Below are 26,865 nucleotides of genomic sequence, written 5' to 3'. Positions count from 1 at the left end.
ATTTCAATAATTACATAAATCACTATGCTTGTGCAAATTTCAATCAACCTATATCAACTAGGTTCAGTATTATGTAAATAGAAATTAGATCTATAAATGGACCGGATTTTGATCCGTATCGGCTCCGGATCTATGATTATTAAACGGATTTGGATTGAAAATTTGATCCGTTGATCTATTAATGGTCCGATTTAATATTATTGAGCTATAATGATCCATTAATGTACAATCTTAAAGGTACATGGACATTTGTTTATTGTTCAATCTATATTCAATACACATGTTATATTTCTCCCTGTCTTAATTAGAAGTCTCAAATCTAATGTTATTGAGCAAAAGCGATTCTTTTAGTAACATAATCAATGGTTTCTTAATACATTGTAAGACATGAAACTTGTGTTTGTTGAATTTGACTCAATTGTGGAACAAAATTAAATTTTATTTAGGCTGACTTAATTTAGAAAAAAAAATATACACATAAAATATAATAGTCTTATTGCCAAAAAAATATATATATTTCCAAAATTGGTCATTCTAAGTGTACCCAGCAAATTTTTTAATACACCCAGCAATTAGTTTATTTTAAATAGGGAAAAATTCACCAACAGTGTCTGGACACTTAAGGGACTTTCAGAATGATACCTGAACTTACAAAGTTATCAATGTGATACCTGGACTCATTTTTTCGTATCAATGTCGTACCTATGACCAATTTCCGTAACGGCTCCGTGACGGAAATTGGCCGTAGGTATCACATTGATACGAAAAAATGAGTCCAGGTATCACATTGATCACTTTGTAAGTTCAGGTATCATTATGAAAGTCCCTAAGTGTCCAGACACCGTTGGTGAATTTTTCCCAATTTTGCACGTGAGTCACTTAATGAAGACAAAATGACCGATTTACCCTCAAATTCTTTCTTTTTTTTCTTTTCTTTTTTTCTTTATTCTTCTTTCTTTCTTTCTTTCTTTCTTCTTCTTCTTCTTCTCTGGTTTCTTCTTCCCCTGATTTGAATCATCAAGATTCAAATCATCTTGCTCGTCCGATTCCCACCGCCGTTGCGTCTCAATCCACCTTCATGCACCACAGATGTTTCTGGTTCCCCCAACTTCAAATCCTATAGCAAATTGAAATTGTGCATTGAGGCTTCACCGCACACTCCGAGTTCATCCCCGCCGCCGTCGCCAATGACTTGACCACAACAACCTCCACCACCGCACAACAACGTCATCCTCCGCTTCTTCTCGATTAGGTTTGGGGATAAGGACTGCTTCTTCCTCCACCGCTAGCGAAATCGTGGAGGCTCAAGGCCACATTCTAAGGGCCACCGGCCGGAAGGACAGCCACAGCAAGGTTTGCACCACCAAAGGCCCCAGGGATCGCAGTATCAGGCTCGTCGCCCACACCGCCATTCAATTCTACGACATGTAGGACCGGTTTGGATACGACCAGCCTAGCAAGGTCGTCGATTGGCCGCGTAGGACACGCAGAACGTGAACCTCAATTTCTCAATGATGGAGGCTCCAAGTCCTTTGTTTACTAATCGGCGAGGCACAATAGTGGGTAGCAGCGGAGTGGCGAAGCTGGTGAATAAGAACAGCTCGAATTTTCTGCAAGTGAGGATGGTGTTGAGGCCGAAGTTGTTAATCTTTGTCTGCCGAAAATTGCCTCTGATTGAAGTTGGGCTAGAGGCCGAAGTTGTCGGCTAAACCGATGAAGTTGCAGGTGAAGATGGTGTGGAGGTGGTGTTGCATGTCAGGAAGAAGGAGAGGATGGAGGGGGTGTGATTGGAGCTGTGATTTGAGAGTGCAGGGCTGGCGGGGTCTGAGTTTCTGATCAATGGTGTATAAAAGGGGGTCGGAGGAGAGAACGAGAGTGGTGGTGGTCAAGTCATTGACGGCGGCGGCGGGGATGAACTCGGAGTGAACGGTGAAGCCTCAATCCACAATTTCAATTTGCTATAGAATTTGAAGTTGGGGGAACCAGAAACATCTGTGGTGCATGAAGGTGGATTGAGACGCAGCGGCGGTGGGAATCAGACGAGCAAGATGATTTGAATCTTGATGATTCAAATCAGGGGAAGAAGAAACCAGAAAAGAAGAAGAAGAAAGAAAGAAAGAAAGAAAGAAAGAAAGAAGAATAAAGAAAAAAAAGAAAGAATTTGAGGGTAAATCGGTCATTTTGTCTTCATTAAGTGACTCACGTGCAAAATTGGGAAAAATTCACCAACGGTGTCTGGACACTTAAGGACTTTCAGAATGATACCTGAACTTACAAAGTTATCAATGTGATACCTGGACTCATTTTTTCGTATCAATGTGATACCTACGGCCAATTTCCGTCACGGAGCCGTTACGGAAATTGGTCATAGGTACGATGTTGATACGAAAAAATGAGTCCAGGTATCACATTGATAACTTTGTAAGTTCAGGTATCATTCTGAAAGTCCCCTAAGTGTCCAGACACCGTTGGTGAATTTTTTCCTTTTAAATATATTAATTAACTTCCTCAAAATACCCATGTTTTCACTACCCAGCAACAAAAATCCAAACTTCTGATCTTTGCAAATTCAATCCCACTAAGCCTCTAGGTCAACTTCATTTTGATCAGCATTCAACAAATTGAAATAGGACTCACGAATTCAAAATTCATGTGATTGTGGACCTTTTAGTCTTGCTCTTATGTTTAAAGAACCATCCAGAATTCATCTGTTGTGGAGGATGAATAGCAAAGGTTTTGATCAACGAAAAGAAAATCATTATTAGCATGCAAACTCAGTAGCACAACTATTCTATAAATTAATTTCAACAAAAGTTTGCTTCTAAGCGTCGATTTTTTTTTTTTTAAATATTCTTAATCACCCAACTAAAAACATTAGATCAAAGAAAGAATCACTAAATTACACCCAACCAATTGCCCTGGCTATACCACAATTATAAGATTCATGCTAAATTGATGTTTGTCAGATAGATTTTTCTCAGATTTGCTAGGTACAAAAATGAGATTTGCTGGATATAAAGATGAGAGTAATATGAGAAAGCTAGTAAGAAATAATTAACAAATAATAATTGCTGGATTTATTTAGAAATTTACTGAGTACATTTAATAAGAGCCTTCTAAAATTTACGAGCCAAAACAAACAAAACTGAAATTGTATAAGCCGATTTATGGTTTGAAACTTTAAATAATTAATATTTTTATCATTAATACAACTTCATTAATACGCCGCCGTATTTGTTCGTTGTTCCATCGCTATCGGACACGCGCGTTATGTCTCATTCCCTCTTTAATCCAATACGACCCACTCTGAAACCTGTGTGTGCATCCCTCCAAATCCAACGGCCACGAAACCCCTAAACTTACCCGCCAGTCACTTTAGCAATTTCACCCTTCACCTTCCTTCCTTCCCAAATCTCAGACCTCCCCCTCCTTCTTTCTTCTTCATCTCTGCGACACCAAAACGCTGCGTTTCAAAAACAATGCTCCTCCAATAGCTCTCCTCGCCGGAACAGAGTAGCTTAATCCACTGCGATCATGGCGAATTGGATCTCCTCTAAACTCAGAGCCGCCGAGACCATCCTCCAACAGGTACGACAACAACAACAACAACTCTCTCTTCCTTTTCCGATCAAATGAATCTCGTTGTGAATTTATGAGATGAAAAATTTTCGAAATCGGCGGTGTTGAAATTTACTTCTAGTTTGATCTGGAATATTGGATTTTGTTTTTTTTTTTTTTTTTTTTCCGGAATAATAATGTGATATGCGCGTGGTTGTGGAATGGACGGTTCAGATCGATCAGCAAGCGGCGGAGTCGTTACGGAAAAACGAGAAGCCTGTCGCCGACGACGACTTGAAGTTGGGCGCTCCGGCGAAAACCAGTGGCAGTGTGCCTCTGAAGGACCAGTTGAAGAAGAAAACCCTAGAAAATAGTGATTATAGCGGAAAATTAAGGAGCGATCCGAGCTTTAGCAGTGTTAATAGCAGCAATTATAGTAGTAGTGGTAATGAAAATAGTAGTAGTAATAATAAGGATAAAGAGATTGTTGGAAAGCCGAAATCCCAGCCTCTTAGTGATAGTGACTGGACTCAACTTCTCAGTGCACCGAAGCCGGCAGCTGCTACTTCTACATTGAGCCGTGGCAATGGTTTGCACGGGGTTCGGGGTTTGAGGAAGGATGGTAGGAGGCAGGGCAGTGCTGCTTCTGCTTCGAATTTGGAGGTTAAAAAGAATCAGAAGAGTGGGATTGCTAATAATGTTATGAAGTCGGTGCAGAGAGCAGGTGTTGGGGAAGGTAGGAAGTTGAATGGGAGAGTGAGTGATGGGGAGGAGTCTGGTATTCCGGATTCAGCACGGAGGTTTTCCACCGGTGAATTGAAGAGTGATGGTAAGGTTATGGAAGGAGGTGAGTTGGATTATAGGGATGTGGCAGTGGACACTTCGGTTGAAATAAAAGGTAAGGCAAATGAAGAAAAGGGCGGATCTCTTGATACGAAGGAGCTTTCATTGGAGGGTTGTCTAGAGTCAGTAAAGAAAAATGAAGGGTTGTCTGACAAGAAGATTGGAGGGCAGAGTATGAACGATCAGTTGAGAAGCAGTACTGTCAGGGGTAAGCATGAGTCCAGTGAAGCTGCTAGGAGTTCTACCTCTGAAGACTTCAAGAGAGGTTTTACTTCAGTAACTGATGGCAGCTCTGAGTCTGACTCAGATTCTGGTTCAAGTTCTGATTCTGAAAGTGAGCGTGAGAAGGAGGAAAGGAGAAAGCAGAGACAGAAGATTCTAGCTGAGAAAGCAGCAGCTAAAGCTGTGGAGGCCATTAAAGAGAAGGAAAATACGGTTGCCAGATTGGAAGGGGAGAAGCAGAGCTTGGAGAAAATACTTGAAGTTCAAGTGAAGCAACAAGCACAAGAGGTAAGAAAAAATTATTGAGATGTTCTTGTTCTTATCCTTCGGTTTCTTATTTGCTCTTGTTTCATGTCAAAAGAAGTAGTCGGAACTGTTTTGTGTGTGCTTGAAACTATGCGTAACATGTTGAGCAGTTTTCTTTCCTAAATAACGAATCAACTTAAGTTTGATATAACCACGGTAACGTGTTGATAAGTTATACATTTGTTTGAATATTAAATGATGAACACTATATCACTTTCCTTCCCAGTTCCCACCAATAGTTTGTTTACGTATTGAATTCTTCTTAAAATATCTTATCCCATGAATCGTCAATCCTTATATAAACTTCTTACTGCTTCAGGCTTCAAAGCTACAAACGACGATGATGGAAACCATGGAAGCGGCTGATATAGAGAAGCAGAAACATAATAGTACTAGAATGGAAGCCTTTGTGCGTTTGGCTAAACTTGAGGTGTGACAACCTTTTTCCGTCTCCTGTATTTTATCTGTTTCATTCTAATATCATTGGTTTTCCTCTACATCTATAAGTAGAAGAATTCTTGCTCTGTTGAACTTTTTAGTCAGTGCCCTTAGTTGGATTTTCTTATTACTAACTGTCAAAATGGTTGCAGACTGCAAATGCTGACCTTGCGAAATCCCTAGCCACTGTGCAGTGGAATCTCGAACAGGAGGTATGGTGATATCTTCATTTAAATGATTGCTGTGGTGCAATAAATATTTGATCATCTGTTAATTGATGTTTTGAGCAGTAAATAAATGTCCAGCTGGTTTAATTGCTCTTAAGGTGCAAATACAGTAGGCGAAATAATTTTTGTAAAAACATTATTACTTGTTCTTGCCCTTAAATCCTTACTTATTAGAGTCTCAGTTCATTATCCGGGATTTGAACCCTGCTCTTTGGCATTTTGAATGATTTGAATGCAGTTTCTTATACATGTCTGTTTGCCAAAGTGTTGGTAATGTAACTTTACTGAAGTTTTGCATGAATACAATCTTTTTTATTATGTAATGTGAAGGATATATTTTCCCATGCCATCAACCGTTTTATGTTAATATTCTTGCTACTTGTTTTTGGTAATTGCTCTCTATCTGTCTCAAGTCTCAACTGATGGTTTTACTTTATTGTGTACATCGTTAATAGTATTTTAACAAGTTTCAGCATTGAAATCAACTTACTGTCTCATAAATTTTCATGTTCTCTTTGTTACACCTCCTGCATTTCTTACAACAATCAGAAATTGTGCTGTTTAGTTTGTGCGGTTGAACATATTCATTTATTTGTTCAATATGAGTCATGAGTACTTATCATAGTTGTTAACTCTTTCTTCTGTTTTATTTGTCTGTTTTAGGTCAATCATGTAGCAGAACTTCGACAGCAAGTTGAGTTAAAAGAAGTTAGCCATGAAGGTATTTTCTCTGAAATCACAAAGTAATGGTTTAAGCACAATGGCACTCTGCTTCATAAAAGTTTGGTGGTACTATGTTTTTTCCTTCAGAGTTGTTTGCAGGGTTCCAGCAATAAAACATAGAGCACATAAAACCATGTATAATTGCATAAAGCAATTATGATGAAATCAATGTTCTGTTACTGGTGTTTTAGTATAATTCCTTGGAACTCTTTTTTCTTATTGTAGAACTCAGGAGGAAGATCTCTGATACTCATCAGATCGAAATATCTTTAAAGAAAGTAGCGGCTCCAAAAGGACTTGAACTTGAGCAAGAGATTTTGGAGGCAGAGTATGCTATTATAACTGATAAAGTTACACGACTGCAAGAAAAGGTTCGTGTATTTCCTTATAGTTGTGCAAAATTTGTGATTGTTTCTTAAATGCGGATCAGTTACAATTACTTGGCAATAGGAAACTGTTATTTAACCTTGATCCTTCAGTGTGAAATCATGTGTTTCTTAGTTGAATTGCCCCTTTAATCTGATTGGTCTAAGTTTAACCTATGTATTTATATTTCATATGTTGTATAAATTTGTGATTTTCCATATCACCATCTAAAAGGAAAAATTATATCTCTACAAATTTCAGGCAAAGAAGCTGGAAGCAGACATTGAAATGACAAGGAAAGATATAGAGGATCCAACGGATATAGAAATTGAGCTCCAGCGAAGACTTTCTCAGATGACTGACCATTTGATTCAGAAACAAGCCCAGGTTTGTCATGTTTCTGAATTTCATGGGTCGATTATTCAACATTAGGTTTGCTAGTTTACATTTATAAGTCAATTATTTGTTGATAGGAAAATGAAATGAATTGTAAAATGAAATATTACAGAACTCAGAGATGCAACCAGATCATTATGTTGGAAAAGAAAGTGAATATAAAAATAATGATGAAACATGTTTCTATGACAAACCACACCTCATGCTAGGATTTACCAAAATATTACACAGCTCTATCACCTTTAGGTGGTCGGTTGTCATTCCGATATTTCTTCTATTGTGAGTCTAGATTGTAATGTACATATCTGTGGTTTATTGAAAGAGTGTAATCTTTAGTTCCTTGTTCAACCAGGTTGAGGCTCTCTCCTCAGAAAAGGCAACTCTTCAATTCAGAATTGAGGTACGTTGGTTATAGTTTATTATACTGATAACTCTTCTGCAGAAACTTTTGACATGCAAAATGTGCAGGATAGAAGTGTGCTGATATAATGGAAACTACAAATTAACATGTCATTGTATGTATCCTGCAGGCAGTCTCAAGGTTGCTAGATGAAGGCAAATCAATGACCGAATTTTCTGCTACGTCATCAAGGGACATTGAATCAGGCAGGCCACTATTTGAAGACAGAATCCGTTCAGGCCGGGAGCACCTAGGTTCATTGCTTCAGCAATTGGATTCCATTTTCATGGCCGGAGCAAAGTTTTTAAGGAGGAACACAACTGCGAGATTATGGTCCCTAGTGTACTTTATTTGCCTCCATTTCTGGGTTATTTATATTCTTATGTCCCATTCTCAACCATCAAATGAGATCAAATCTGGGGCAGTGATATCCTTGGAAAACATTAATAACACTTCAGGTGTATAGTATCTTCTTTTTATACAATTCTTTTGCTTCCTTTCCCTCAGTTTTTAAGAGGTCTTTCATAAAAGGGTACCCGGGTAACGCTCCCATAAAAAAAAAATTAAAGGAACACATTTTCATCAGTAAAACTTTTGTGGGTAATCGCCTTTCATAATAAAATAAAGGAACACAACTTTACATTTTTACTTGGCTTTGTGAAGTCTCTGAGCAGTTCGTATATTTTTGTATGCTCAAGTTTGATTTGAACCAGACAGATTAAAATCTGGCTACTGATTGTACTCTAAATTTAAAGGGTTTTTGTCCATTTACTCTATTTTTAGAGATTTTTTTCTCACTTACCCCATTAAGTTTTTTTAATTTCCTCTTATCCAAAACACTCTAAGGAGGTCTTCCCTAATACGCCATTAAGATTTTTTTTTGTTTTTTTTTAATATCATTTTTCCCTCACTCTTGTTACTTAGAGAGAAAGAGAGAGAGAAACCATAGGGGACTTCGCTGGAGCCCGGTTACCGGCCGCCAGAATCAGGCAACTTTCGCCTGAATCGGGTCATTGGTCGCCGCCCACCTGATTTTTCTAAAGACCTCGCCGGAGGTCCCTAAAGAGGTCGTCGGAGATTTCATAGGTCACCTGAAAGGTTTATTGCCCCCAATAGATGACAAACTTGCCCTAAATGGATCCACAATCCTCTTTCCAAGACTGAAGGCGCTTTCGGAAGCTACGGTTGATGCAGGCACAGCCAAAACATCTCTAACAATCTGCGACAAGATTGGAAACCTCCCAGCATTTTCTTTCCACCAATCCAACAATTGAAAGCTTTGATTTGAAGGGTCCTCAGACTGCTCCAGCAGGTATTTGTCTACTTCATTCTTGATCTCGACAACATCCTTTTCTTGCCTAAGCTTCATGAACTCATTCATGCTTGCAGCATGGCTATCCTCATCCTCTAAACTTGCATTTACAGCGCCAAATAGTGGCTGGGTTGTAGAAAAGGAAGCTTGTGCTGCCTCGGGATCATTTTCAACATACTCAGCAAAGAGCTACAGAAACAAGCTCTTGACTTCGAGTACCATCGAAGCCACCATGGTCTTGTCTTGCTGCAGTTCTGGAAAGAAATACTCCAAGTACAGCAGTTTGTACCTACACAAAAATTAAGAAAGGCCATTTCATTATCATTTAATCACAAAACCGAGGGCTGCACTATCATTATCATTTCACAACAGTTCATGTCATTAACATTATAACATCATTATTAACTGAAGAAGACAAGTCAGACCATCATGCCAACAAACATTAATGCAGTTCATTATCAGTTAATTAAATCAGAAATCAAACTATGACATTAACAGAAAATTACCTTGGATCCAACACCACTGCTATCAGCAGTATCTTGTTCCAATCTTCAAGCCTCCCCCAATATTTGTCGAACTTCTTTTTCATTGAATTCCCAATGTTCACCATCAATGCATCATCACCTTGTAAAGACATAAATAAATCCACAATTAGAAATCACAGAAAATTGACAAGTGAAAAAAAATAACAAAAAAACAAATTGAAATAAGCAATGTTCTTTACCTTTGATACACTTGTCCAGCTCTCCAATAATGGTACACATCGATAGCAATGACTGGTTTGTTGTCACAACACTTGTCCCACTAAATTTGAGCGTTGCATAGTAAAATATCTTCAAGAACTTGACCAGCCTTGCAGCCTTCTCCCAATCAAGTCCAATCGGAGGTCCATCTCTCTTCTTTCCACCAACTCTCTCATTGAAATAGGATTCAAACTGTGAATCCTCATCCTCCAACCTAAGAAAGGCTTTTCGGTACTTTATTGCTATGTCTAGCATAAAGTACGTCGAGTTCCATCTAGTGCAGACATCTAAAGGCACTATCCCACCCTTGTGGTCGACTTTTTCTTGAGCTGCACACTTACGGAATTTTTCTAGCCTAGCAAGACTTGACCTAATATACTTGACACAATTTCTGATCCCCTCTATTGAGGAATCCAGCTCCTGTATTCCATTCTTAACAACTAAGTTAAGGATGTGACAGCAGCACCTCATATGCAGAAATTCCCCACATAAAACCAACTCTCTCCAATTCCCTATCTTTTCTCTCATGTAATCTAAAGCCACTTGATTAGGAGATGCATTATCCACGACAATTGTAAATACTTTCTCTATTCCCCACCCAATTAAATAGGTCTCAACTAGCTGCCCTATGGTTCGGTATCACAGAGAAATTAAGGATTCGTTTGTGCATAACCCAATCATCATCAATGAAGTGGGCTGTAGAACCATGTAGTTGATATTTTGGACCGAAGTCCAAGTATCAGTGGTTAGGGACACTCTCTGACCATAGGTGGCTAAGATATTTTTAATCCTAGTCCTCTCCGATTGATAGAGATCCCAGATCTCTCTAGCAATGGTCCTGCGGGATAGTTGCTTAAACTGTGGCTGAAGTGTTTTCATGAAATCAATGAATCCCTGCCCCTCAACAAAGCTAAAGGGCAGTTCATCCCTAATGACCATCCTAGCATAAGCTAACCTAGACACATCTTGTTCAAAAGACCTTGCAACTAGCTTTCCCCCAACTTCCCCATACTCAAACACTAAGTTTTTCTGCTTTTTGGCTGGAAGGTAAAGTGGACATTTCTTACACTGATAGAGCATGTGATTTCTCATTGAGTTTGTGCCGTTGGACTTGGAGTGCACCAGGTAAGTCTGCGGGCAGTAGTTGCATTTCGCCTTCGGCTTCAACATCTTTGTACCATCAGGGTTCAGCAGCTTCGTGAAGTGATCCCATGCAACACTTTTGTTCTTTCTCTTCGAACCAGACAAAATTTCAACCTCCGACGCAGCAGTAGGTGTTGCAGCAGCACCAGGTATTGCAGCAGTAGCACCAGGTGTTGCAGCATGCTGAACTGGAATGCTTGAACTGGATGCAGCAACACTAGTTCCCATGCTAGAATCCATATCAGTTCCAACGGTAAAAGCTCCAGTATGTTCTTCCATCATCTGCATTATCAAAACAAAATTCCATTAATAAACACATACCATTAAAATGAAACCTAGTCAACAAAATTTCATAGCCAAAAACCCACAGTTTATCACAGTTTATCATTAACAGTGAGATCACAGATCATGGAGAGCACAGTTTATCTTAAACTTTATAAACCCACAGTTTTATCTTAAATTTTATAAAACATTAAAACGCATAGTTTGTCACAGATCAGTGAGATCATAGTTTATCACAGAATCACAGAACCACATATAATTAACAAAACCAGTATCACAATTTAGCACACAATCACATATCATACAACCCAATTAACAAAAGAGAAATTTTGAAAAATAACCACATTTAGACGTTTAAATTGATTTACAACCATGTTTTCTGAAAAGTTAAAAAATGACCATTTAATAGAGTAAAAAGTCTTGCTTACCCTTACAATAAGCTAAACTATTTCATCTTCCCACTATTCTTCTTTCCCCAATATACAACCGTCATGACGTACAAATTCTCTCCTATCCATTTTCTTCTTCATCTTAGTTTTTCCCCTTTCCTTCCTTCTCATCCCTTCTCATACATCGCCTTAAGAGCAACGTAGGATGATGCATTGATCACATAAATATTTATAAAAATGGTATCACTTCACTGGGGAGGTGAGGGTATGAGGTTGAGTCCTGTGCATGTGTAATGGAAAGGATACTAGACAGCTGATGGTTTGAGTATAAAGGGAGGCAACTGTAATAAAGGTAGTAAACTATCTACCTATTACTTGACAACTAATATGAGTGGCATATCAAAGCCTTAGTTCCCAACAGTCCAGCAACATTTATGCCTTAACATCCCCAATAATCGTCATCATTCATTCGTTTGTATATAGATCAAATTCTACCAGCTCTTAGTTTAATTTCTTTTTCCATCAGATATAATTTCCCTCACTATATCAAACCCACAGTAAAGAACATTGGAAACTATCATACCCTAACCCTGAACATGAAATCAATGAATCGAAAACTAACAAACCCTAATCCCTGAACATGAACTCATACAATATAGCAGAAACATCCCAAAATCTGGAACCTCTGACACAAAATCAACATAAATCCTAAACCCTATATAATCATCAAAAATCTATATATGAGCCAATCTTAGTGGTTTAAAATTTTTCCTTTGGGAGAATTAAGAAAATTGTTGGCACATCACATAAGCCCATTTGTTTGTCGAAGAGAAGAACACCTCGCATGAGAAATAAGAAACGCAAACCAGAAAAATTTAATAAGGGTAATCATGACATTTTGTCCTCACAAATGGCCTTTTTTCAACTGTTTTAGAAACGTAGGTCAAAAGTCATTTTTAAAACCCAAAATTGGTCAATCTTCAAAATTTCTCTTAACAAAACCCCTAATTAAAAAATTCAAAACCTAGGACGTTTGTTTGAAATCCCTACATCAGAACCTTGTTCGAAATCCCAAACATTAGAACACCAAATATTAACAATCAAAACATGAAAACACACACAACATTGTTCGAAATCCCTACATCAGAACCCTAAGTCCCTAAGATCAAGACACAAAATCAAAAAAATTAAAATGAGAAGAGAGAGAGGACGACCCGATTAGGAAGAGCGAGAGCGAGATCCGACAGGTTTTGGGCTTTAGAGCGAACGCAACAAGTGATTAAAATGAAAAGAGAGAGAGGACGACCCGATTAGGAAGAGCGAGAGCGAGATCCGACAGGTTTTGGGCTTAGAGCGAACGCAATAAGTGATTGAGAGAGAGGTGGTTAGGGTTTTTTGAGAGAGAGGTGGTTACTGGTTACGGTTTTTTAAGAGAGAGGCGGAGGGTGAGTGTTTCAGTGTTTGAGAGAGAGAGAGGCGCAAATGAGGCAGCTCGATTAGCTCTTTAGGGTTTTCAATAGATCTTGTGATCTGGTAAGGTTTAGCCAACTCAGAGATTGTGTTCCACACCAATAATATGAAGACATGAATAAAAAATTTATATAAAAAATAATTAAAATATAATTATTTATATTTCGGTTCGGTCCGGTTTAAACCGGTCGGTTCAAGAATGCAAACCGAGGCCGACCCGGTTCACATCCGGTTCGAGCCGATTCTGGAATATTTCGGTCACAAAGCTATCGGTTCGGTTACCGAACCGGGAAAACCTGTCCGGTCCGGTCGGTTTCCTGCCTCAAATCGGTTTTCTGCCCACCCCTACTTTTGCCCACCATTTACCAAAAAAAAAAGAATTGAATTGGGCACCCAAAAAATGTTCTGGGCACACGTCAACAAATCAAAATTCTCTCTCTGCCTCAGACATCCGGTTAGTCCAGGATTCAATTGGCGGCTCAGCGCGTCGCCGTCCAATATCCGGCCTCTGCAGCGCTCTCAACCTCGAATCTCCAGCTTCTGCGGTGCTCTCGACCTCGGAGTCACCGTCGACAGAGGAGATCAGCTGAAGAAATTACTGCTGCAAACGACGTCGTCTTCGTGGCTGAGGTCGTGGTCTAAGTTGCCGGAGGGCCTGGGCCGGCGATTCCCTTCCAGTCGGCGAGGATGAGGGTGGTGGGGCTGTCGAGGTTGCGAATCTCGTGGGCGATTGAGTCGGACTGGCCGGACTTGGAGAGAATGGGGTCCTCCGACTCACCGCGGAGGTGAATGTCGACGACACGGCGAGGTGAATGTCGACGACACGGCGAGTTGAAGGCTAACAGCTCAACTGGTACCGTTGAGGCAGCTAGTGCTGGACCTCCCTCATGGTTCAGAGCCTGACTTTATTTTTTGATCCAGTGAGAGGGATGTGTGTGTGTGTGTGTGTGTGAGAGAGAGAGAGAGAGAGAGAGAGAGAGAGAGAGAGAGAGAGAGAGAGAGAGAGAGAGAGAGAGAGAGAGAGAGAGAGAGATTGATGGCATAGGCGTAGTTTATTAATTTAGCTAGGTGTAAAATTGTCATTTAACATTAAATTGGGTAGCTGAGAATAAAATTATGTTGCTGGGGTAAGTGGGATAATTTTGGCTCATTTTAGTGCTTTGGGTCAAGAATCCAAATTTAAAAACTATTACCATATTTAATTGTGAATAATAAATTATAGAGAATGTAATGGAGAATCTATTGAAATTATGGAAGAAAAATTATAGAGATTTTAAGTTTTTTTAGTTCCTAGATAGAGATTTTATTGAGAACGTGTTTAACTGTATTAAGAAACCATTAATGTTGATATTAATGGAATCCACTTTTGCTCGGCTTACATTATATCTCTAAACTAAAATGAAGTATGCACAAATTTGTTTTTATTTCTTAATGGTATCATCCATATCGATCACTCTCCGGTTTAAGAACCGTTTGATAATTTTGTATGCTTGAAAAAAGGGCCATCATATAGTAAGAAGTAAAAATGGAAAATATGGATTAATAAATCGGATCCGAGTATAACCAATCCGAAAGAAATCAACATCAAAACTCTTCAATTCTATACAAGCTCCCTCTCTTTCTCACTCCATGGACATGGAGTGCATATGTGAAGTTATGAACTAAGCAAAATTATCTCGAGCAACAATAACTAGATTGTTTAGTAGCCGTGACTTCATTATCATCATCAATATGAATGATTTCTTTCGCAGCGTGAAGACTCGCACTAGTTTGATCATCCATTTTGGTGTCCAAACTCTTGTGGCTCGTTATTTCATGAATCTTAGAAATCATATCCAAAAAAAGTCTGTCAACATTCACATTCTCTAGAGCCGAAGTTTCCATGAAACATATCCCTTCCGCCTCCGCAAAATTTCTACCTTCTTCCTCGGTGACCTCTCTCGAGTGGCTCAAATCCAATTTGTTTCCTACAAGAACAATAACCATATCCGAATTACCATACTCCCGGAGCTCACGCAACCATTTCTCCACATTCTCAAAGGATTTTCGCCGAGTTATGTCATACACTAGTATCGAACCAAGCGCTCCACGGTAGTATGAACTGGTGATCGCTCTGAATCTGTATCACAAGTACATTGTTAAGGAAGCAAGAAATGTAAATAGGAAGTTTCCCCATGTTTGTCTTTCTGTTTAGAATGATGAGCTTGCCGTATTACATTGGAATGATTGGATTAAGTTAATACTAAAGTCATAATTCTGTTTTCCATTAGTCCAAAGTGAAAGGAGCATGTTTCTACCTCAAGAATCCAAGGTTGACATCATAACATAAAGCAGGTGAAAAGCACAGAAAGCAGGGTTTACCATTGTTTCACTAAACTAGTAAAAAGCTCACGGGTGATAATTTGGTTCTCTATTTTTCTTCTTCTTCTTTTTGTGAACTCATTTTGTGGTTATCTGACTTATCTCTTGGCACTTGGCAGTCATCATAGCAACGACAAACTATAATGACAGGCATCCCAATCCAAAGAAGAACAAATAAAGGAATCAAATAATTAGCTTTTGACTACTAAATATAACTAGCTTCTTGTTGAACTTTTTATGTTCATATTTGCAATTAAAAAAGAAATAAGCAGATGGTCCCAAGCTGGGAGTGGATTATATATTCAATGACCAAAACCAAATCATAAAAAAGGAAGCACGGTTGAGCAGTAGGATTCATAACTATAATTCATCAGTTGCTTCAAAAGATGGCCAAACTTTTAAACATGATTTATAAAATGAACATGATGAAGTTGTAATAATTTAATTTTTTTTCTTTTTTAACAGATTTCGGCATGCCGATTATTTCAGTATAATTCAACTTGTTGATCCAAGCTACAGAATGTTAGATCATGAACAACGGTGTTTAATTCTTAGGTTAAATTCACCTATGCATGGAGATGGAGTTCATACTACATATATACTAATTCTAACTTGCAAGAAATTTTTGGCATACAATTCTGCAAATCGATCGATCAAACGAATGAGTACAGAAAACACGATCAAAGTCATCTTTAGCATACCTTTCTTGGCCGGCAGTGTCCCATATTTGAGCCTTGACGAGTCTGTCACCAACCTTGATATTCCGGTAAGCGAACTCGACACCGATGGTGGGCTTGGAATCCAGCCGGAATTCGCCTTTCGAAAACCTGGACAGCAAGTTTGATTTCCCAACTCCAGAGTCCCCGATCAAAACCGCCTTGAACAGATAATCACAGTCTTCATCAACGGAATCCACCATGAAAACCGATGAGTTCTTCATAACTGATTCCTTAAGCAACAAGAACAAGGAACTAATAAAACAAGAAGGGAAACCAGTTAATTAAGCAATAAACTGTGAAAGGGGCAGGAAAGCACTAGAGAAATGAGAAAAGAGTCATGCTCACTGCTCAAATATATATATGTATTTATATGTATATATGGGATATGTCCAAATCGAAGCCATGAGGAGATGAAATCCATTGGCAATGGCTTTTGGAGGGTACTGAGTCCTTTACATGTGAAACCATCGAAAACGACATTATGGCTGCTCCCTCATGTTGTCGACCTCATTAAGCTATCTATACTAGCTTAATTAGCGCTCTCCTGTCATGAACAAACTAGCTGATTAAGCCAACCACAAAACTTCATCTTTACCTAAAGTCCATCCTTCACTATTCCTAATTATAACTACTTATCTGTATATCTTTCCAGTTTAATTTTTAATTATTAAGTGGCATCTATTTAGTGGGCTTTCTCCAACTTCATTTTGACAGACACCGAGCTCATCATGGATCATTAGCTTACAACTTGTATTATATGAGTAATGTTCACATGATCATTCGTGACTCAAGATTTTGTGATTAAAGAATGATTTAATACAAGATGGATTAATGGCTCTGGACGACCTGTTTCTTTTTGGCATGATAACTTCATGGGCAAACCTCTCATAGATTTTTTTGGATCTCATACATGTATGTCTGCACTTAAGGATGATTTGGTAGCTGATTATATTCATAATGGGGCATGGAACTTTCCTTCTTTGCTTCAATTTCATTTTCCAGGCATATGTAAGTTGATTGTTAATGTTCCTATTTCTATAGTTCTGGATTCTATAGTTCTGGATATGCCTGATAAGTTGATTTGGGTTCCTTCATCTTCCGGGGAGCTAACAGCAAAAGAGGCATTCCATTTTCTTCGCCCACACCTTCCACTCATGGATTGGGGTAAGCTCATATGGTCTAAATTCATTATCCCTCGTATTTCTCTTCATTCTTGGAAAGTGTTGCGAGGTAGGGTGCTATCAGAGGATTTATTGCAGCGTTGAGGGATTGCTTTGGCTTCTCGTTGTGTTCTTTGTGGTTTGGCTGGAGAGTCTCTACTGCATATATTTTTGAACTGTTCTTTTGCGGCATCATTATGGAATAATTGGGCTTGTTTATTTGAGCTAAGTAACCTGCCACATACCTTAATTGATTTATTGCATTGGGGGTGTGTGGGACGTAGCCAACAGCTCAGGGAGGTTTGGTTAATATGCTATACCACTACCTTGTGGTTTATTTGGAAAGTGAGGAATAAAATGAGGCATGAGGATTATACCATTGTTGTTGATGCAGCACGTCAATTAATTATGGGGCACATGAAAGCATCTAGCAAATTAGCCTCAGGTTGTATGTCTAATTCTTTAACAGAGCTTCGGGTCTTGAAGAATTTTGGATTAAATTGTCGTTCTCAACGGGCTCCTAGGATTACTGAAGTTAATTGGCACCCTCCCATCTTGGGTTGGATTAAGATTAATACTGATGGTGCATGGCAAAGTGTTTCAGGGAGAGCGGGTTTTGGTGGAGTTTTTAGAGATTTCCATTGTTCATTCCTTGGTGCTTTTGCTTCTAATCTTGATATTCCTAGCTCTGTTGATGTGGAGGTCATGGCAGTTATTCAAGCTATTGAGCTGGCTTGGGTTAGGGAATGGAAGCATATTTAGCTTGAGGTGGATTCAACACTTGTGCTTAATTTTCTTCGAGATCCTCATCTTGTTCCATGGCGTTTACGAGTGGCATGGGGTAATTGTTTGCATCGCATATCTCAGGTGAACTTCCGATCTTCTCATATTTTCAAGAAAGGTAATCAAGTGGCAGATGCTCTTGCTAATATTGGTTTATCATTGTCTGCATTGACTTGGTGGGACGAGCCTCCTCATTTCATTCAGGACCAATGTCAACGAGATAAGCTTGGTCTCCCTAACTTTCGTTTTCATTAATTTGTCCTTTCACTTTGTGTTAGTTGTATTGTTTAAATTTGCTGTCACTCACATTGTTCTCTAGGGGTTTGGCTGTTGTGTCATTCTATTATATTGTACATTATTTTTATTTCAATAAATTTGGGGTGAGAGAGCACTTTGCTCTTCCCAACTCCTGTTTTAACCAAAAAAATACAAAATGCAAAATGTTGAGATTAAAAGAATGAAGTTCATGTGTTTTAATCTTAAATTTTAAAATTAAGAGTAAGTGACCACAAATTCTTAGTCACATAGTAACCATGTGATTATCATTGTATATTATATATATATATATATATATATATATATATTATTTAATAAAGAGTCAGTGCTGCTGCTCTCAAGCTTTGATTAATGAAACTGTATATTATATTAGTTGCTGAAATAATTTAATAGTTTGTGATGCTTATCTATCATTCCAAATTCTCTCTATACACAATTGAGATGTGACAATATGTCAATATGTTGGTGAATGATTAGATTCCTTGCCAACACACTGGGTCTCACATCGAGTCAGCCAACATTGGGCCGCTCTGTGCTTACGTAGATATTAAGCTACAAGCATTGGGTTGGGCTTATAAAAGTAGATATGGGTGATGGGGCGAAGGTGGGGAGTGGATGGGTGTCCAAACGGGCCTGGTTGCCCTCTCCTTCGCTGCCTCCAACTTTCTCATCCCGATCCTTGCCTCCGTCTTCGGTTCATCACCATTGTGCATTTGTGCTTTAGTGTTCCATTCCGGTGAATCGGTGATGCTAATAGTTGTATGGATCTTCTCTTTCGGGTAATAGTCTCTTGATGGGTCGCTATACTTGTAATGCTTCATGCAATATTAAATGAAATGATTGTCGTTTCTTTGCCTAAAAATATACTCCTCTCTTACACAAAATGTGAAAGTCGAAAAGTAAGACGAGATGTGAATCGGACCACCGTTGCTGGTATAGGTTGTATCTAGTTAAGTACCCAAGTTTCATCGCCAAAAGTGTCAGGTTTGATGCTCATCTTTCTTTTTTGGGTCGTATATCCTAGAACTAAAAGGAAATTTCTCATCCACAAATATCCAAAACGACTTACCCAATTGAATCTAGTTTCTTGCTGGGTGATCCAGAAAGTCTGATGGGTATGTGCTGATACTTCCAAATTGATGATCCATATTGCAGAGTTTTGTCTTGATAAGCTCAAAGATCAACTTTGGGGTCATGATCATCATAAGCAAGAAACGAATGGTAGATGTTATCCAAAAGGCCCAATAAGAAACGAACTATAACCTCAGAACCTCTACTCCAAATTTGTTATCGGAAAAGAGGACCACAATGGTCCCTGAGAATTTCCTTTCCTTGTATGTAACCATGTATGCTTTGCTCCATTGTTTGAACTTTGAAAGCAGACTAGGTGTCGAGAATGCCTCGTGACACTCCAACCCTCCACTTGCAAATCTACCCTACACTTTTGAATTCGAGAAAGTGTTAGGTGTAACCGCCGTGACACTTGACTAGATGCACCTGCCAATCACACTTTATTTAAACCTTCCTACTCATATTGCATGGTACAAAGTGTTCAGCGAAATTTTGAAATCGCCCAACTTATTCGCTAATAAGCCTGCCGCATCACACATGTGGCATGGCAGCCGTGTACTGAAGTCTTGCTTTATTCTACAAAGATTTAGAGGCCCTTACGGGATTTGGTAGAATCGTGTTATTCATATTTTGAAAGAGTCTACTGAACCCTTTTGCATTAATAATTGGTAACGTGGAACTTTTTGAAAATTAGAGAATAGACAGTCTTTGATTATAAAAACCTTTCTAAGTTTCTAGTGAAAGTCTCTTTCCTTTTTGGATATAAAAACATTTCTTTACCATCAACAAAACCATAGGGTTTTAAAAAATAACATTATCATCACCATCAAATTAGGCCGCAAGTTGGGAGATGACACCTGTAGACATGTTTCACCCGCATCACAATCGTCCCCCATGTCACAACTATTAACATAGCTGCCACTATCCTGCGATTTCCAAACACGTACTTTTCCCGTTCAAAAATCCAAACACATACTTTTCCCGTTCAAAAAATCTCAGCCTCACCAAATAAGATCAAATCCCCCTGCCAACCAATTTGCTTTCATCAAAAGAATCCTCCTCACCCCTTTTCACGTAATGTAGATAAACCCTCTTTCTCCCCGCACCCATTACCGTCCACCGAAATAGGCATGAAAGTTCAAAATTTAGATTTCAATAACTCGGCGGGATATAAGTGGAACCTTTTTTACTCGTTTTAAGATTTTGATTTCAGAGTTTCACTCCTGCTTGGATATACACAAAGCGGTGATTTAGTTTTCTCTTAAAAGAATATGAACTGAAAATACCCTACTACTTAATGACCCAACGGTGAAAACTTGAAATTAAACGGGGATGGATCAGGGCTTCCAAATACCAAGGTTGCAATGGAATGGCAGTTTTGTAAATAAGCTAAAGGAGATGGGTTTTATATAACAGAGTAGCTCAGTCAACCAATGACGCGTCCCCCAACTTCGCCATTACACGATCCCCGAGGCCACCGTCCACCACGGTCGCCGCCTTCTGCTCCTTTCCAAAAATAAAATATAAAAAAATCTACATCGCAATAATATCCATTCAACAAAATCAAACTCGATCGACCAAATAAAGAAGATCATCCAGAATAGAGAAATAGTGATTTCGAGTAAAAGCCATGAGAGATCGATACCATAAGTACATGAAGAAAAGGTGCGATTAATCCCTAAGTATATAACACCCGGTACCACTATTATTTTCATAAGCATTTCGAAAGTTAGAAACCCTAATTTCACTTTCACAGATCGAGATCTAAATTCATCTAAGGTTCTTACTACCTTGGAAATGAGCTCAGGCGCCGTTAGAGACGGCACCGGCGCTGCTGGAGTTGTGGCTCATCATCTTCTTGAACTCCTCGAAATTCACATTCCCGTCGCCGTCGGCGTCAACGGACTGGATCATGCGGTTGCAATCCTCGACGGTGCACTTCATCTGAAGCCGGTTGAGGACGAGGTGGAGCTCGTCGACGGAGATGAGGCCGTTGCGGTCCTGGTCGTACAGATCGAAGGCCTCCTTGAGCTCGGAGGAGCCGCCGTCGCCGGCCACCCAGAAGGCGTTGAACTCGTCGAGGCAGATGAAGCCGTCGCGGTCGGTGTCGAGGTCGACCATCACGCGCTGGAGCTCGTCCTCGGGGACGTTGGAGCCGAGGGCCTCGAGGACGTTGCCGAGCTCGGAGGTTGAGATCTTGCCGTCGCCGTTGGCGTCGAAGCTCTTGAAGACGCGGCGGACCTCGTCGGTCACGACGGGTTTGGCGTCGGCGACGACGGTGGTTAGGGTTCCGTTGGAAGCCATGGATTTTCGCTCGCTCTGGTTTTTGGAGAAATTGGTTAATTGGGTTTGTTTGTGATTTGGGAGAGAGAAATGAGGGAGGTGGGTATTTATAGAGGAGGTAACGCGTTGAGAGGGAAAGGAATTTTAAGGACACCTATAAAAATGCCGCCAAGAAAGGCGGGGAAAATTATAAATGGAAAAAAGATGAGGACGTTAAAAATTAAAAAAAAAAATTGTAAGGGTAGATATTTTTTTCGAATGACAAAAGAAAAAAACACGAAACAGCCTTCTAATTACATAACCAAAATCTAAAAGATCGTGATAAAAAGCATTAGAAGCCCATAATAAGGGGAGAGAATAATCACCACATCAGCTAGAATATTTACCTCTCTCCATACGTGTTTTTAGTCAATGTTATGGAATTGAGATCATGTCTTATCCTGAAGGATCCTTCTGATTCGCCAAGGAGGATTAGAAATGTTGTCAGTCAGTAATTTAGAATCTCCTAATGTTTCAGCAACAAAAACATATGAACGACCTTTTTTTCTTTCTTTCTTTTCCAGATGCAAACTTGGAAAATAAATGAGTCGATTGAATTTTTTGTTTTGTTTTAAATTTAGTCAGAAGAAGCTAGTAATCAGAAATCTCTGAATTTGTAGTAATTGAAAAATAAAAAACAGTTAAAGTTTTTTTTTTTTTTTTTTTTTTATCGGGAGTGAGGTAGCAAGCCACTCCAATTACATTAAAGAGTTAATAACACACTCATCTAATCAATAGTCGGACCAAGGTCCACACGAGTATTCCAGCAAAATCAGACTAATTTCTCGCCGCAGGCGTGAACCCGAAGGCCCCTCAAACCTGTTGACATCAAACTGGTGGAAGTTGGGACTCGAACTCTAGACATGGGGGTTCCATACTAGGCAGCTCGACCAACTTTACCACACCAGTTGGTTAAAAACAGTTAAAGTTTTGATATTTATGTTAGAATCCGTAATTGGCGGTTAATAACATTAGTATAACTTTCATTAATTGCCTGTCATTTTAAGAGTTGTTCAAAAGGTTAAGAAATTTTCTTCCTTGGAGGATTCAATTCATCTCCATCTTAGATCGAACAACTGGTTTTTCTAATTATGATTTTGGTGTTTTGGTATGATACCACGAAAGTACTCACGGTACTCATTCCAGATGTTTAGGCAAAATATCATTAAATCTCTTCATCATCTCTATTTAGTTGGTCTCATCTAGATGAGCTCGTTTCCGATTAGTATGATGAGATGGTTTATCCTGTGCACTATGCCCGTATGAAATCATTGATGACAAAAACAGGATCCTTATAAATGTTGGTATTAATCTGTCGTTTCACTCTAAAAACATGAATAACGTGTGAATAGATATATAGCATATACTTGTCAAAATTAGTACAAGACCATAAAAAAGTCCTGACAAAATAAATTGACTAAATAAAACTTATTTATACAGTTTGTAAATGTTAGTGATCGACAATGATATTGGTCATATTTAAAAAAAAAAAAAAAATTTGTTTATGAGATTCATAGAATTAGCGCCTTTTCTTTTCAACTCAAAAATCGAAAATGAAATTCGAAACGAGTTAGGAAAGAGCGAATCTATGGATGCTATTGGCGTGTGGGATCAAAGTGGTACGCGGTATGGGGGATTTGGGCGGAAATTGGGAAGAAAGTGACGGCCTGATGGGGATGGGGATTACCCGTACAATTATGGGCACTTCTTTAATGCTCATAAAGCTGAACAAGAGAGTATTTGTGTCAATGTAATCGCCATCCCAAGTGTACCATGTACACAACAACCAAGTGTATCCTGCCTTTTAAATTTTTAGGTTTAAAAGTGCCCCGAATCCGGAAAATAAGAATACATATAACTCAAATTTACAAAATTAATTGTTGTTTGTGGCATATATAGAAATAATTTAAAGACTCACGTCTCCAAAAATTGAAAAGTGATCAACTATTTCTAAATTTAAAGACGAGAAAAATATGTATAACTCTAGCTCTGTAAGCTTATCGTATAGTAGTTACTATTTACAATATATCCACACATTATTCAAGTAATCTAATGACTTATGTCCAAAATTTTAAAACTCCAAAACACTGAAAAATATCCCACAAGTAGGTGAGATAAAAAAAAAATTATAATAAACAAGAGACTTTCAATATTGTTGTAGTGATTAGTTCATGTCACATGGGGCACGTCGTCGTCGAGCTCAGCAAATTGGGAATACTAAAGGAAAACGCTACGTTTCCCAAAAAAAGGGTAGTGAGTAAAGAAATCATTGATCGCCACACTCGGTTTGGACGCGTAATGGTACTGCCAACGAAAGCAACAGGGGTACTTGTATTATGCTGATGTTGACGGAGAAACATATCTCTTCCTGCTATTAAGAGCAAGACTTCCTGTTTATCCATTGACTAGGATCTGGACCGGGTGAAAATATTATTACGAGTCAGAGAGCCGTTAGATTAGTTCATTGCGTGGCTTTATGAGTAGACGGATATGAAAGCGTTTGTGTCTGTAACAAGACAGTACTGGAAATTGGAATCACCAGGAAGGACAACGCGGATCCTCTTTTTCAAGTATTATCGAAAAACAATGCGTTATTGGGATTTAGATCAGTGTCGGTAAGGCAGAGTTGGTTTCAAAAAAACTAATCAGGATGTCGAATCAGTATAGAATGAGTCTGATGATGTTTCGAACCAGGGCTTAGGTTCTCCAATATATATTTACAATGGAGAAAATTCGAAAACTCATCTCCAAATTGCAAGAATCCAACAAAAATGGCACTGCAGACTAAATTTGGAATCAGGAATGAATCCAGATGGGGATGTTGAGAGACATGCATGCAACTCATACCGGTCAAATCTCTTAACGTTCGGTGTTGATCAGTATACATCAGCCAACAGTCCATGTCGGTAACTTCCCTTCGTCGAAATAAAATCTTCTGAGTTCTATTTCATTCTTTAGATGAATCAATGATCTGTTAAAACCTTGTGGGTCACCAAGTACCTTCTCCTTTGGGCACCGGGAATTGGACCCTCCATTAAACTGTGTTGTTGGGGAAAGCTAGTTCCTATGCAGTTTCTTAAGACCTTTTCACTTCACATGATGCCACTAGGATACCATTGTCTCCTCTTTGTGATGGTCCTTCTTTAAGGTGTGCTCCACTATCACATATTTTCCTGTTCACCTATCCATGCGGTCCACTTCCGAATTGCAAAGTTGAAGCCTCATCATCCCCATATTGTTTTCTTGAGTTGCTGTGTAACTTGTCAAGAATCCTCCAAGTTACAGAATCCGGAGCCAGCCCATTTCTTCTCATCTCTCTTACAACTTCATATGCCTCTTTCTTCAGACCTAGTTTGTAAGCAGTGTTGATCACAATGTTGTAACTGAATATATTCGGACAGACCCCAGAGTCTACAAGTTCGTAAAGGAAATGACATGCCTCATCAAAATTTCCTGAATGGCAAATCCCTTTGATGATGGCTGCGTATACAAAATTGTCATGGATCTGTGAGGGCCAAATAACCTCATCCCAGAACCTCTTAGCCTCTTCTAGCTGATCAGACTCACATAACCCATCAATTATAATTGTGTAAGTGGTACTATCAGCAGCCACACCCTCAATTACCATGCCATTGAAAATGTCCATTGCTTCCCTTCCTTGATTAAGTTTAAACAAACCACGAAGAATTGCATTATATGTCACAACATTAGGGCGAAAACCTTTCTGAGGCATTACATCACGCAACATACCAAGAGCTTCTTGCGTTCTACCAACATTTAACAAACCATTAATGATAGTTGTGAAGGTCACTACATTCGGCGCACAAAATTTTCCAGTCATCATATCATCCAGTACCTTTAAAGCTTCTTCCACTCTCCCCATCTTGCAGAACCCATTGACAACTATGTTTAGGGTGATCACATCAGGCTGACACTCGGTCTGGAGCATTGAAACAAGCACATTCAAAAGCTCAGTCGTGTTATTAACACGACATAGAGCTCTCAAATATATATTATACATCCTGGTTTTGTCCACTCTTTGCTTCTTTAACATATATTGAAGAACCTGCCGCGCCTTGTCCACGTCGGATTCTTGGCAAAGACCTTCCACTAGAACCTTGTAAGTGTACTCAGACGGCAAGTAACCAAACTCAATCCCTTCCTCCAACAACTGATAAGCTCTCATACAACCTCCCTCCCCATCCTTGCTCAGTCCATGTATGATACAATTATACGACGTTATGCGTGGAACAAACCCTCTATGCCTCATGATGTACACAATTCTCGACGCCCCATGATGCCTTCCGGCTATACAAAGCGAATCTATCATCTGTCCATAAGCAAACTCCTCATTCACACTCTGCCCCTGTGGCCTATCTTCTGCAATACCGAAAACCTCTTGAAAATACCCTTCTCTACACATAGAATCAATCAAATTCGAGAATGCCGCATTTTTCACAAGCGTGTCATCTTCACCCTTCATTGTCTCCCACAATCTTCCCATCAATTCCATAGCACCCCCAATATCCCGCTTCCGAAGAACGCCACGTATCAACACACTATAAGTCATCGAATTAGGCGCTACACCCCTCTCACACATTTCATCAAACACCTTGTGTGCATTACCCAACTCGCCAACGCCGCAGTACCCGTTAATCAATGTAGTGTAAGAAACCGCGTTGGGGCAATGCCCTCTAATAAGCATGTCAAACAACACTCTATGAGCCTCACTGGGCCGCCGGAGCGAGCAGAGCTGATCCATCAGACGGTTGTAATTAACCAAAGAGGCTACAAAATCAGGCTTCAGTGGACTCAAAACGCGAAGAACACCCAACGTGCTGTGCGGGGTTTCCGAATCGAGTAGCCGAGCGACGATGACGTTGCAGGTGCGCTGGTCAGGGACGCAGTCTGAGTCGATGGAGTGGGCGAAGCGATGGTGGGCTTCTTCGAAGCGGCTGGAGTCGCAGAGGGCGTGGATGATGCTGCTGAGGTTGAGCGGGTTGGGGCGGTAGCCACGGAGGCGGAGGCGGTCGAGGAGGTGGAGGGCTTGGTCGACATTGCAGTGGCGGGTGCAGAGGTCGTGGATGGTTTTGGTCCAGTATGGTGTGTTGTCTATGCTTATTTGGTCGAGCTGGTCGAGCTGGTTTTGGGGTTGTTCGTGGTGAGAGGGTAAGGTGGTGTGTGTGAAGAAGAAGGTGAGAGGGATGGTTAGGGTTTTGGGGGTGATTGGGGTTTTGGTGGATGGGAGAGTTGTGAGGAACATGGTGCAACATGCATGCTTTTGGTTTTGGCTGTAATGTGCTTTTCCTGAGACTAAACCAATGTTAAACGCTGTACTATGACAGTTAGAGTTGA

General features: G+C 39.5%; 4 protein-coding genes across 4 annotated transcripts; 1 reads left to right on the top strand and 3 right to left on the bottom strand.

Moving 5' to 3' along the window:
- Window positions 1-3,319: 3,319 nt before the first annotated feature.
- Window positions 3,320-7,985, top strand: LOC112178766 (golgin candidate 2). The gene is made up of 9 exons (XM_024316979.2): window positions 3,320-3,588; window positions 3,793-4,911; window positions 5,249-5,359; window positions 5,520-5,579; window positions 6,258-6,315; window positions 6,543-6,688; window positions 6,945-7,070; window positions 7,432-7,479; window positions 7,610-7,985. Exons 1-9 carry the CDS (start codon window positions 3,535-3,537, stop codon window positions 7,943-7,945), a joined length of 2,058 nt encoding a protein of 685 aa, XP_024172747.1. The 5' UTR covers window positions 3,320-3,534; the 3' UTR covers window positions 7,946-7,985.
- Window positions 7,986-14,328: 6,343 nt separating this feature from the next.
- On the bottom strand, window positions 14,329-16,403 carry LOC112175451 (ras-related protein RABA6b). The gene is made up of 3 exons (XM_024313131.2): window positions 16,244-16,403; window positions 15,881-16,150; window positions 14,329-14,937 (listed from the first exon to the last, which is right to left on the bottom strand). Exons 1-3 carry the CDS (start codon window positions 16,300-16,302, stop codon window positions 14,490-14,492), a joined length of 777 nt encoding a protein of 258 aa, XP_024168899.1. The 5' UTR covers window positions 16,303-16,403; the 3' UTR covers window positions 14,329-14,489.
- Window positions 16,404-20,777: 4,374 nt separating this feature from the next.
- On the bottom strand, window positions 20,778-21,561 carry LOC112179083 (probable calcium-binding protein CML27). Its single transcript, XM_024317401.2, has one exon. The coding sequence runs from the start codon at window positions 21,490-21,492 to the stop codon at window positions 20,992-20,994; it is 501 nt and encodes a 166-aa protein (XP_024173169.1). The 5' UTR covers window positions 21,493-21,561; the 3' UTR covers window positions 20,778-20,991.
- A 1,987-nt stretch (window positions 21,562-23,548) lies between these two features.
- LOC112175606 (pentatricopeptide repeat-containing protein At3g18020) lies at window positions 23,549-26,834 on the bottom strand. The gene has a single exon (XM_024313306.2). It carries the CDS (start codon window positions 26,771-26,773, stop codon window positions 24,692-24,694), a length of 2,082 nt encoding a protein of 693 aa, XP_024169074.2. The 5' UTR covers window positions 26,774-26,834; the 3' UTR covers window positions 23,549-24,691.
- Window positions 26,835-26,865: the final 31 nt, after the last annotated feature.

The sequence above is a fragment of the Rosa chinensis genome, chromosome 7 (genome assembly GCF_002994745.2).
Source record: "Rosa chinensis cultivar Old Blush chromosome 7, RchiOBHm-V2, whole genome shotgun sequence".
NCBI lineage: Eukaryota > Viridiplantae > Streptophyta > Magnoliopsida > Rosales > Rosaceae > Rosa > Rosa chinensis.
This window is presented reverse-complemented; position numbering and strand designations above follow the sequence as displayed.